General features: G+C 38.7%; 1 protein-coding gene across 6 annotated transcripts in view; it reads right to left on the reverse strand.

The window, feature by feature from the left end:
• The window catches only part of efcab6 (EF-hand calcium binding domain 6), a 93,360-nt gene that overhangs the window by 14,817 nt on the left and 65,657 nt on the right, over positions 1-12,886 (reverse strand). For all 6 annotated transcript variants that reach the window (XM_048548862.2, XM_048548861.2, XM_048548860.2 and 3 more), the window contains 4 exons: positions 12,248-12,403; positions 10,725-10,923; positions 8,139-8,330; positions 3,906-4,130 (listed from right to left, as the gene is read on the reverse strand). In XM_048548862.2, coding sequence (XP_048404819.2) covers positions 3,906-4,130; positions 8,139-8,330; positions 10,725-10,923; positions 12,248-12,403 — 772 coding nt within the window. The remainder of the gene's footprint in view (positions 1-3,905; positions 4,131-8,138; positions 8,331-10,724; positions 10,924-12,247; positions 12,404-12,886) is intronic.

Raw genomic sequence — 12,886 nt, forward strand, 5'->3', positions numbered from 1 at the left:
TTCCCCAGATTCATAAAACTACACCATGTTCTTTGCAGCCTTCAACATGACATCAATGATAATGAGCATCTCACCAAGATCTTCCCTACATATTCACTTCTCATCTCCAAACAACCGCCTAATCTTAAACAGACTATCGTTCGTAGCAAACTACCCAGTTCAGGACAACATCAACCACAACACCACACAACCCTGTCATGGCAACCTCTGCAAGACATGTCAGATCATTGACATAGATACGATCATCACACTTGGGAACACCACCCATCACATATGCAGCAGATAGTCATGTGACTTGGTCAATGTTGTATATCTCATGTTGGAAACAAGGATGCCCCTAGGCAAGGAATATTGGCGAGACCGTGCAGACACTATGACAATGAATGAATGGACACCACACAATAACCACCACACAGTATATTCCTTCCCAGTCAGGGAATACTTCAGCTTTCAAGGGCATTCAGCCTCCGATATTCGGGTTGGACTTTAAGATACATAACACAAAATCGCCAAGCAGAAACAGCCAATTTCTGTACCCACGAAGGCACCCTCAACCATGATCTTAGTTTCATGTTGCGCTACAGGTGATGCCACCACACTGTTCTGTATCTGTAAAATCTTCCTTACTGTCCAGTTTTGACAGCATCATCTTGACAAATGTTATGATCTTTCTATCTTAATTAGTTTGTACAGTTTTGGATTACTTATTATACTCACGTTCACTCACACACACACACAAACACACTCCCTTCCAAGCACATGCATACACACACTCTCATAAACCTATGATGTGAATTATTTCATCCAAGATGTTTGTATATTTACAGATATATTCTGTTTTGTTCAAGAAACACACAATTTGTAGTCACAGTCAGTGTGACATCTTATAAATTTCTGCTTTCAGAATAAAACCAGCCAGATTCCAGGTTAAAATTCTGACAAAGACTCTGGACAAGGCCTCACACCTACAACTCAGTGTCTGACCTGAGATGTTACATTTTGTATATCCTATCACTTTGCCTGATTGAAGTTTATAAAGTTAGGCAGATACCTTAAAAAACCTTTAATTATCTCAGGGCAGTGACTTGAAACAGATTCTGGAATTTCCATCTTAATCAATTGAAACTAACAGAGTTCTTCGTATCCTGCTTCTGCAATTTCTAGAATGTAAGATTGTAGGAATGATTCAACAAGCGTCAGGCTGTTAGCCAACTATTTTAGGTTTATTCACTCCACTCACACCTGTTGTATGATTCTTTGATCTCTCTCTCCTTCATCTCTCTGTCTACAAACTCTGCCTGTATGCTCTCCTCTGCTGTCTCATACAAAGACTCATGAGGAAAAAAAAGATGCTTACAGGAGATACGGAAGGCTCAAAACACCAAAAGCAGTAGAAGCATAGAAAAAGGGAGTTACTTAAAAAGAAAATAGGAACTCGAAGAGATGTCATGATAAAATAAAGGAAAATCCAAAGGCACTTTAAAGGATAGTAGGGACAAGAAGTTAACCAAGAAAAGAGACCAGCCTATTAATAAAGTTGCAAATTGTGCGTGGAGCTGAAAGATGTGAGTGAGGTTTTAAACCAGTACTTGGCATTCATGACAGATCACAATGTAGGTATAGCAATCAGGGAGGGGGAGCTTTGATTTACTTGGACAAATTACAATCGAGAGATAGGAGGTAATAGCGGTTTTAATGGGTTTAGTTTTGGATAGATCCCCCGGACCAGCTGAGTTTTATCACAGCCTGGTATGGGAGGCAAGGAAAGAGATTGCAGGGGCCCTGACATTAATTTTCAAAACCTCTGGCTACTGAAGAGGGGACAGAGGACTGGAGAGCACATAATATGGGAAAATTATTCCGGAAGACTGATAAGGAGAAGCTAGGGAACTGCAGCCTTGTGAGACTACAATTTATGGTAGGGAAACTGTTGGGAAAAAATCTGAGGGACAGAATTAATCTTCGAGTTTTGAGAAGATTTGTAGCTCAGGTTGAGATTCTGGATGCAAGTTTGCTCACTGAGCTGGAAGGTTCGTTTTCAGACGTTTTGTCACCATTCTAGGTAACTTCATCAGTGAGCCTCCGGTGAAGCGCTGGTGTTATGTCCCACTTTCTATTTATCTGTTTAGGTTTCCTTGGGTTGGTGATGTCATTTCCTGTGTTGATGTCATTTGGAAACCTAACCAGATAAGTAAAAAGTGGGACATAACACCAGCGCTTCACCGGAGGCTCACTGATGAAGTTACCTAGAATGGTGACAAAACGTCTGAAAACGAACCTTCCAGCTCAGTGAGCAAACTTGCATCCAGAATTAATCTTCTTTTGGCCAGACAAGGAATAATCAAAGGAAAGTCAGCATGGTTTGTGTGGGAGAGATCATGCTGGAGTGTTAATTGAGTTTTTCAAACTGGTGATTAGATCTGTGAATCTGGACAATGCAGTGGATGTCATCTACGTAGACTTCAGAAAGGCTTTTCGCAATGTCTCACCTGGGACAACGGTCAAGAAGGTAACAGCCCATGGGATTCATGGAAATTGGGAAAACTGGATCCAAAATTGCCTTAGTGGTCAGAGGAAGAGTGTGACATTTGGTACTTGTCCTTATGACAGGAAGCTTGTGTGCAATGACATATCACAGGTTTCGATGCTGTTTGTAAAGTTTATTAATGATCTCTACACAAACATTGAAAGTTTGAGTACAAGTTCGCAGATAACATGAAAATCGGTGGTGTGGTAAAGAGGGAGGAGGAAAGCCTTGGACTACAGGATGATATACACAGCTTGGTCAGATGGGACAAAATGTGTCAAATAGAATTTAATCCTGAACAGTGTGTGAGGTAATGCACTTGGAAGGACCAACAAGGCAAGGAAGTACATCATGAATGGTAGGATCTTGGGGTAAAGGATCAGAGGGGCATTGGTGTAACAACAGAACAGGCAGAGAAGATGGTTAAGGCTGCATATGGGGTATTTGCCTTTACTGGTCAAGGTTATGACGGAGCTATACAGGGGGTCTGTTAGACCACAGTTGGAGTACTGTGTGCAGTTTTGGTCACCACATTATAGTAAGGATGGTGACTGCAGTATTTGGGGTGCAGAAGAGATTCACCAGGATGTTGCTTGTGCTGGAGTGATTCAGCTAGGAAGACATTGACTTTTTTCGTTTGTTTTCCTTAGAGTAGAGATGGCTGAGGAAAAGAACTGATTGAGGGGTATAAAATTTAGGGGCATAGTTAGGGTAGATAGAAATAAACCTTTCCCCTTAGTAGAAGGATCAATAACCAGGGAAAACAGTTTAAAGGTAAGGGACAGGTGGTTTTGAGGTGATTTAAAGAATCTGAAAGATGGGTAGAGATGAAAACTTCACATCATGCAAGAAGTATCTAGATGATCACTTGAAGCACCACAGGGTAGAATGCTACAAGCCAGGTGCTGGTGAGGACCCAAGGACAAGTGGTGAGCTGGAGCTGCCAGGTGCCTGCCCTGACTTTCATGTCAGGAATTGTCACTATCTACTTCATGGGGACAATAGGAAACTGCACATCAATTACATGGCATTAGGTACTAATGACATGTAAATGCTTCAAATAGGCATCTTGCCACCCACTTTCAAAACCTAATTGTAAAATTGGACTTCTTTTCTTGACATCAAGAAGTTAATTTATTCCAATTTTACCATATTGTTCCTACTGACTTGCTTTTACCACATTCAGATTTGTTTCATTCAAATTTTCACCTTAATTGAATTAAAATCATGTAAGAAAATCCTCCTTTACTGTTGAAATAAAAATGATTAAGTAATACTATTCATTCATCCATTTTTCCCCAAAGAAAATGAAGGCTTCAAAGTAAAAGGAATGGATAGAACCACATCCAATCATAATTTCTACTGCTGAAAGACACACCTGTTCATCTGTGAGGCTCATGAAATGTTTAAAAAATATTTCCTTAAAGTGCTTCTTAGAAACAACTTTTATATTCGCATAATCAACTTCTTCAAACTCTTGTGTAATGATGTAGAGGCATGAATTAACGACCTCTCGGATGTGGGACATAATTTCATTCATTGTTAACTGTTGAGATGATTTCGGTCTGCTGGCTTGATCTTGTCCTTCTGGTTTCTCTGCAGCCTGCAATACAAAATAAGTTTTAGTTATGATAAATCATTTAATCAATTGCAGGCAGCACAAGTAAATCAAAAAGCAATGCCTTTTCATACATGTAGTTCTGCATGTGGTGGCCTGGTGGTTCGACTGATGACAATTTCATATCCAAGGTCCTTCGCCCACTGATCTATGGAAATGATGCTGCTCCATTTTCATTGCCTTTCTTAGTGGATTATTCAAAGTCCAGATGCTAACAACTATAATATTGGCGTGTGACACAGCAAGAATAAATTCTTCTGACATTCTCTCATCCAGCTAACTCAAAAATGGCCTTCCAGCCATTGAAAAATGACAGTGGTTGGTTACCGATTTTATTGAAAAATGTCTAATTAAGTATAAGAACCAAAAGAACTGTGGATGCTGTAAATCAGAAACAAAAACAAAGTTGCTGGAAAAGCTCAGCAGGTCTGGCAGCATCTGTGAGTCCGGTGACCCTTCCTCAGAACTGATGGTGGCTGGGAAAACATCAGTTTATATGCAGAAAATAGGTAGGCGGCTGCATATAAACTGACGTTTTCCCAGCCAACATCAGTTCTGAGGAAGGGTCACCAGGCCCAAAATGTTAACTCTGTTTTCTCCTCCAAAGATGCTGCCAGACCTGCTGAGCTTTTCCAGCAACTTTGTTTTTGTTGGGCATAATTAAGTATGTCCATTCAGTTGTGTACTTGTTCCCACACTGAATCCTAAGGAGGACAATAATTACTTTATTGTCAACATAAAAAGAATTAATTTACAAAGACAATGGTGATTGTCAATAGAGATGTTAATAGGTGTTTCTGCAGGCAATGCAGACATAATAACATGGGTGTCAGCTCACATCTCTCTCAGTGCCCAGTGCTAACAATCCCTAGTCCTATGCTCTCACAACACTGACACCCAAACACGATTAAAGTGCATTGTGCAGGATAACTGCATATCAATTGTCACTCTGACATCATCATAGATTTAGAAATGCTAGAATGTCAATATTCACTCTAAAAACTATACTCACCATTTTTTGTATAGGTAAGGAAAGTTAACACTTCTTAATCATTTACATAAATACTGTACTTCATTAAACCACACACACAATTTGTGATGAAATTACATCACCTCCTACATTATGAAAACTATGACAAGATCCAAACCTAAATTACAAAATCAGTTAAAAAGGCATTTTAGAAAAATGCATAACATGATGCGTTTTGGAATGTGATGTGCTAGAATCTGGTCAGGATTTAAAACGTTCTAAGATTGTTTATCTGAAATCTGCATTGTACAACAACAGTAAAAGAATCAAATGAAATCCGTGGGATCAGACAATGAAGTGGAAAAGATTGAGATTTCTTTACAGATATGTGGGAGTGTGGACTGAGTAAAAGTGATAAAAATGAAGATCTATGAATACTAGAAATCTTAAATATAGGGAAAATAGCTAATAAGAAATAAACAGCTTACCTTTAGCTCGTCAATATGGAAACAGTGGATTAATTTTAGGTTTGAAGCCATGGGCACAATTATCCCTATGGCTTCAGAATCCTGTTGGCAGGTTCAAACAGATATCAGCAACAGCAATTTGTACAGAATGTCTGTGATTTTCTCCATAATGATCAAGTATTGGCCAGAGGGTAGGTTGGATCTTCGATTAATGATGGCCCTTGGGGCAAGATAGTCAGCAGGAGACATGCCAGGTTATGTGCAGCAGCAGGGTGACTTGACAGGTCTGTGAGGGTTAAGTTATGCCGAGATGTAGATGCCTTCCCTCCAACCTTTTGAAAAATCTCTCAGGATTCTAACCAAAATTATGGGAACAGGAGACCCTGGATAGTGGCAGCCTATGGCTCAGCTGAAAGCAGGAAGGCAAGAAGGGTTTTGCAGTGCTGCTACCAGTTAGCCTGAGGCTTGTTTCCCAGTTTCTAAGTGTCTCCAGGTAACTGGAGACTGATGGGAAAAAAGACCTTCATTGGTCCTTAAAGTTCAAATCACTTACCTGCCATCAGTCGATGGGTGGCCGTGTCACCCTCTCCCCACCCAGATCCCCCTTTGCACCTCCAGGTAAATGCCCTGGGGTAGGACAGGGAGGGAATTCCAAGATTTTGATTCAGTGACAGTAAAGAAACGGCAATGTTATTTCAAGTCAGGATAGTGGGTGGCTTGGAGGGGAACATGCAGGTGGTCGTGTTCCACTGTACCTACTGCCCTTGTCCTTTTAGCTGGAAATGTTGTAAGTTTGGAAGGGATTGTCTAAGGATCTTTAGCAATTTTCTGCAGTGCAACTTGTATATAGTACATACTACAGCTACAGAGCCTTGGTGGTGGAGGTAGAAGAGATCATAGAACAGAATCCCTACAGTATGGAAACAGGCCCATTGGCCCAACAAGTCCACACCAACCAACAGAGCACCCACGCAAACCATTCACCTATAACCCCCCTAATCTACACATTCCTGAACACTACGGGCAATTTAGCATGGCCAATCCACCTAGCCTGCACATCTTTGGACAGTGGGAGGAAACTGGAGCACCCGGAGGAAACCCATGCAGACACAGAGAGAATGTGCAAACTCCACACACAGACAGTCACCCAAGGCTGGAATTGAACCCAGGTTCCTGGTGCTGTGAGGCAGCAGTGCTGACCACTGAGCCACCCTTTTGTAGATGTGCTGACATTTGTAGATGTGCGAATGAAGCTTTGTCCCAGGTTGTATCAAGCTTCTTAACCTTTGTTAGAGGGAAGCTGATCCAGGCAAGTGGGGACTATTCAGGAACACTCCAGATTTGCGTCTTGTAGATGGTGGATAATCTTTGGGGAATCAGGAGATAAGTTACTCACTACAGGATTCTAAGCCTCTGACTTGCTCTTGTAGCTACAGTAATTTTACAGTTAGTCCAGTTCAGTTTCTGGTCTTATGTTTATGGTTTTTCAGCCTTTATCATATTCACTCAGGAATCCAAGTTATTCAATAGTGCCATCTCTCGCAAAATGGACTCTCAGCATTTGGGCTCTTTAATGAGCAACAATAGCCACAATTCTCCATTAGGTTTTCTGGAGCAACCTTGACATTGCTCAAATCAAATCATCCAATTTATTTTAGAATATCACAAGATTTGTTTTGTCAATTAGTGAAATCTACGTAAAATATCAACAACAAAAGCTTCACACTCCAATTTTGCAGATGGAATTTCTCCCCTATAGAGGGATGTGAATCTGCCTTCTATGCCAATAGTCAACCAAAAATTGTGTCCCATTATGTTTCATGGTTCTAGAATTTAACCTAAATCTTCACCCACTGACAAATATAGAAAGCGGATTGTGACAAATATTGCACAGTTAGTCTGTGATTTAAAAAAGGGATTGGTTGCTTCTCCAATACTCATACATTCTAGCAATGTAGAAATGGTACATATGAGTTGAGCACTGTAGAAATCTGAGCCAAATCTCTCAGCAACAGCCATTGACCTTTGACACAATGGAGAACATTAATTGGAGGCTGTCTTGAGTAGCCAGAATGTGAAGCTGTAATCTAAACATCATGTTAATCATCCCTTGCTAATGCTGTTGCTAAACGATAATTTTAATTTAGGCTTAGAGAGATTCATACAACTCTATAAACCATAATATTCTCCTTGTCACGGATATCAAAGAGTATTCAAAAGGAAATATGTCCCTGTTAAAATAGAAGGAATTGTCATACACTTCAAGTATCTATCAGCTTCTAATGTGTGTTATTACTAACTTAAAATAAAACACCTTCTTCTAAAATCCTTGAATAATTAAGTTGACAATTCAGCACTTCAGTAAAAGATACATTACAAGATCGTGAATATGAAATAATTCATTAGTTTGTATCTCTTTCTAAAGCTTTGCAATGTTTATCTTAAATATTTTACCAAAATGAGATGTAGCTGCCCAACACGATGGAGCTTATATATGCATGTCAGGACAAAGTTCTGAACATTGAGGAATAAACATTAGATGTGAATTATGCTGACCTTATAATTGTAAATATTGTAGCTCTGTAGGAAGTCAAGCCAGTCTACCATGTAGTCTGAATCTAATTTCAATTTGCTGAGAAGGTAATTGAACTCCTTGTCTGTCAGTCTGAAGCATACATTATGAAGCACCTGGCGGAATGCTAATGAATTGATCTTCCCATTTCCATATTTGTCAAATGATTTGAAGGCCTAAAGAAACAAAATTTTAAAAAAACAAAGTTTCATATCATTGCTTATTCTAACAAAAACATCTCCAAGCCCTTTGATGCCTCAACGCACAAGTGTTTAAGTCAAACAGACAAATAAAGTTTCAGATTTCATCAGCTCGGTTAGTTAATATAGTAAGATAACCTTAACGATTTTGACTAGAGAAAGAATAATGCAGGCCTCCTGCTATGACTATCGAGAACTTCTGAAGTAGTACCTGAAGTGGTACATGTGGACCTCAAGTCAAAGTCAATATTGTTTTCTACTATGAAGCAAGTCTACCTCCCCACTTAAATACTAGCTAGTACTCCTGCATAAAAGATTGTTACAGACTCAAGATTTGAGTGTCTTCCTGCTGTCTGACAAGCCATAACCCATGGCAATGCACTTAAAAGGATGAGGGTAACATATGAATGAACAATAAAATATCTTAATTGATAGCAGCATTGTACTAGTAGCAGGTCTGGTTCTATTTTGAATCATATTAATTTAAGAGAATGAGAATGTGGCAGGTCAGTTAAATTAGTTTTTAAACTTCTTTAGCAATGAGCAGGCACGAAGATGATGGGCAGAATTCAGCACACATATTTCTATCATTTAGCTTTCAAGCTACTGAGAATTGTGGGTTCTTGAGACTATTAAAAAATACCTTAGTGTGTTAACATTCTGCTCATAGGCTATTCAGGCCTGACATGGATGCACAATTATAATTTCTCATTTATCCAAGTTCCCAACAGTATGCGTTGAGGATGGTGGTGGTTGAGAAGCTAGTTGTTCTCTACAGGAGAAGTGGGGGGGGGGGGCACGGGTGGAACGAGGGAAAGAAATAAATCAAAAAAAATAAAAATGCAGATGGTACATCTCATGTACCTCATATGCCAGTAACTGGCTAAGCAGTGACAGGATGTGTTGCTGCAAAAATAACAATAAGAGCTGTCAGAGAATCAGCTTTGTTTACTGAACATTCAACAAAATTATTTTAAATGGTACAGGCTCCACTGACTCTTTGTTCTTATTTTTATATAGCAGTGCTTTGATGAGCATAGCTGGTTGCCCTAAGAACAACAGTTTGTGGAAGCTGCATAATTATTGATTTATATCTTTGTGCTATATTGATTGCTTTCATTGATCTCAAACTGAAAAATGAGGCAACAAGATAATTTCCCTGTTGTGTCCAGCTTATCAAATATTGAGGTAACTAGTTCTATGAGTTTTACCCGAGAAGCCTTTACAAACAACCAAGGCAATTTATTTAACATTTCACTTTCAAAAGAAACTATTTAATCTTCAATGGCCTTGCACTAAGCGAGTCAGGATCCAAAGCTAGACTTCACATGAAGTAGGATTAGAGGACCAAAGATAATTGTCTCAGGGTACACAGAATAACACAGCAGGTGTCCTGTGGGCTGTGTGTGCTACAAGTTCTCTGTTGATCTAATAGTTTTATTGTAATTTATCTGATTGTGGATGAAGATGTTTGAAAAAGCACCATTTCCTGTCATGTGAATGTCCTTTAGTCTTTGCCTCAGTTGTTTTCTCGCTTAGTATTTTTGCATGAGACCAAACTTATGTCTGTGTGTCAGTCTGTCTGATGTATGTCTATCAAACTTTTTATTTGTGTTTATGCCTCACCTAACTGTCTCTCAATATCTTTGGTTGTAGGGCTTCCTTATCTGATTTTATCATAGGTGGTTTCTTTCTCTATCACAAATAATCTCTTATTCTGATTAAAATATCTATTCCTTTGCTCTACAGTTGTCTCATACACTTTATACCTTCTCCATACCTTCAATGCTGCTGCTTCCCCCAGTCTACTCCAAGCTCTCTATAGCCCTAATAAGTTGGCTGTCTAGGTCATAGATGTGATGCAAGTAACCCCATGGCAGTGATCTCATCCCCCTCTTGATTTATAATGAGAGGGTTGTGGAAGTTTATGCTAGACTAATTGTACATGGATTTCTGGTTTAAAGATCAGTGAATGCATCTCTGCGCTCTCACTCCATCTTTTCTAAAAATCACACACTGCACAGCTCAATTCACTCATTAATTGTACCACTGAGATATTTTGTAATTGGCCATTCAACATGTATTGCCTTTAGTAAATCTCAACACAACACAGTCTCTAAAGAATACAAAATAAATCAGTTCATTGTCCAAAACAAAGTAATCAGATAAAATGAATTACCATGTATATGTTTGTACAATTAAAAATAATTTTATTCTTCGGCAACGTAATTAGGACAGCTTTGGTAAGGAAATAACACTTGAACAATAATTTTTTGGACAGTGATTGATGTTAATGCACAATATTGTGGTAATCTGAACAACACCTTGATGAGTGAAACTTTCCATGTGCAAAACTTTAAAATGACGTACCTTAAACAATGCGTTTGAAGATTTGGCAACTTCTCCTTTCAATTTAGTTAGCATTTTCTCTGGAGATTGTATTTGAAAATCTTCACGTGGAATAAATGTAAGTTTTGGGCCACACTTCAATGACTTATTTTCAATATCTTCAATGGCTCTCAAGAAATCAGAATAAGAAAATTTGCAATTGTGCATCGGGATTTCCAAACTAGAGTTAGGGGTATGAAACAAAAGCAAATGTAAAAAAAAATGTCAATTCAATTTCGATACAACAGAACTTGAAGATTGTATGCTAGTAAAACCGCATCTGTCTTTGATTAGCACAATGATCAAAACCTACTTGGTAAATCTTCTCTATACAGTGTGTTATACAGCTTCCCACAGACTGAGGGGTTAAATATTTCCACATTTTTATAATAAGTATTTCATGTTTAGATACATATTTTCTTCTTTACTTTAGCTTAATCTGTAATAAATTTATGCACAATTTAAGTTAACAGCAAAGGCGTTGTGTGCCTGTGTATTTTAGTGTGACTAGTTGTTTAACTGTTTGATGACATCATTGCTGCTACATGCGATTGATATGGTGCCTGATTTAAACTGCACTAACCAAGCAACAAACCTACTCAGTCATATTAATAGGATCATTCCTTATAGACAATGTCCCAGATATTCTATCCATTATTGTCCACAAAGCAGGAAGAGCCCTTTATTGGCCACTTAAGTGAATGAACAACCGACCTTTCTCACCACTGAAAGAATGGAATAATAGCAGACATCAGGGACCACCCACCCATCCAATGCCTTCCCGTATAATTTCCAAGTCTTCCCAGCTCCCGGCCTGAGTATTCCAGCCAACATGCTCACACATTACTGTGTCAAATAGAAGATTAATGGACAGTCTTTCCATTCTGGCAGATAATAAGCAATAAAGCCATTAACAGGAAATCAGTTTTTATTAACTCACTAGTAAAAAGCCACTTGTAAAGGACCAGTTTTCCAAAGGTTCTTCCTATGATGAGTGGCTGAGTAAATTTGGCCTTTATATGCTGCTATTTAAAAGACAGGTGACCTGAGGGGCTTGAAATGAAAGACACTGAGAGACTGTTTCCCTCGCAGGGAAATCTACAGAAAAGGGGTACAATCTTAGGGTAAGGAGCTGTTCATTTATGACTGAGATGAGGAGGAATGTTTTCACCAAAGGGCAGTGACTCTGTCATATCTATCCCAAAAGGTTGTGGATACTCCATTGTTGAGTATATTTAAGATTGAGATCAAAAACTCTTCAGTCTCTCAGGGAATCAAGACATAGTGTTGGGAATTTTTTTATGACAGAGCAGTCATGGACATGTTGAACATCATAGCAGGCTAATGTAATTTATACGTGTTTGTATTTCATTTGGTATTATGTCTTTATATTGGAATGTTAACTAAATTCATAAATAGATAATTGCTAAGGTGGCAGCCCTGTAGAAAAGGTATACTGTGATTTTACAGGGTGCCCGATAACCAAGTATAATGTCCATTCATACCTGACTAAGAGCTGTTTAAGCTGTTCTTCACCCAGGTGGTAGTTATGGTCCTTCAGAACCCTTTGAAAATCATTTATTGACACACAGCCATCATTCCTTTTATCTAATTTGTCAAAGGCTTCATGAAAGCCTTTGTGATGGTTCCTGAATTTAGCTCTTATGGGTCAAACAGAAAACAGCACAGGTTAATATATTACAGTCAAGTTCAATGTAATGCCTATTAACAGATATATTCCATAAGAATAAAAGTCTGGTTAATAACAGGAGTTTCATTTATCCCCAATAATTTCTGAGTATAATCATTCACAAAGTTTTCTCTTTCTGTGAAGCAATGCTATCATCCACTACTGAATCAAAGTAATGTTTAGTTTGACAAAGGATATTTCTCCTTTGAGCTCTCTCTAAAAACAAATCATACCACCTCTTATTTGAAAGCTTTATTCTCCTGGGAACAGCAGACAATTAAATACTAGAAAAACGGTCATAGTGTCATATAGCATGGAAACAAACCCTTCAGATCAACTACTCCATGCCAAACACGTTCCCAAACCAAACTAGTCCCAATTGCCTGCATTTGGCCCATATCCCTTCAAACCCTTCCTTTTCATGTAGCTATCCAAAAGTCTTACAAATGTTGTA

The sequence above is a fragment of the Stegostoma tigrinum genome, chromosome 18 (assembly GCF_030684315.1).
Source record: "Stegostoma tigrinum isolate sSteTig4 chromosome 18, sSteTig4.hap1, whole genome shotgun sequence".
Classification (NCBI taxonomy): domain Eukaryota; kingdom Metazoa; phylum Chordata; class Chondrichthyes; order Orectolobiformes; family Stegostomatidae; genus Stegostoma; species Stegostoma tigrinum.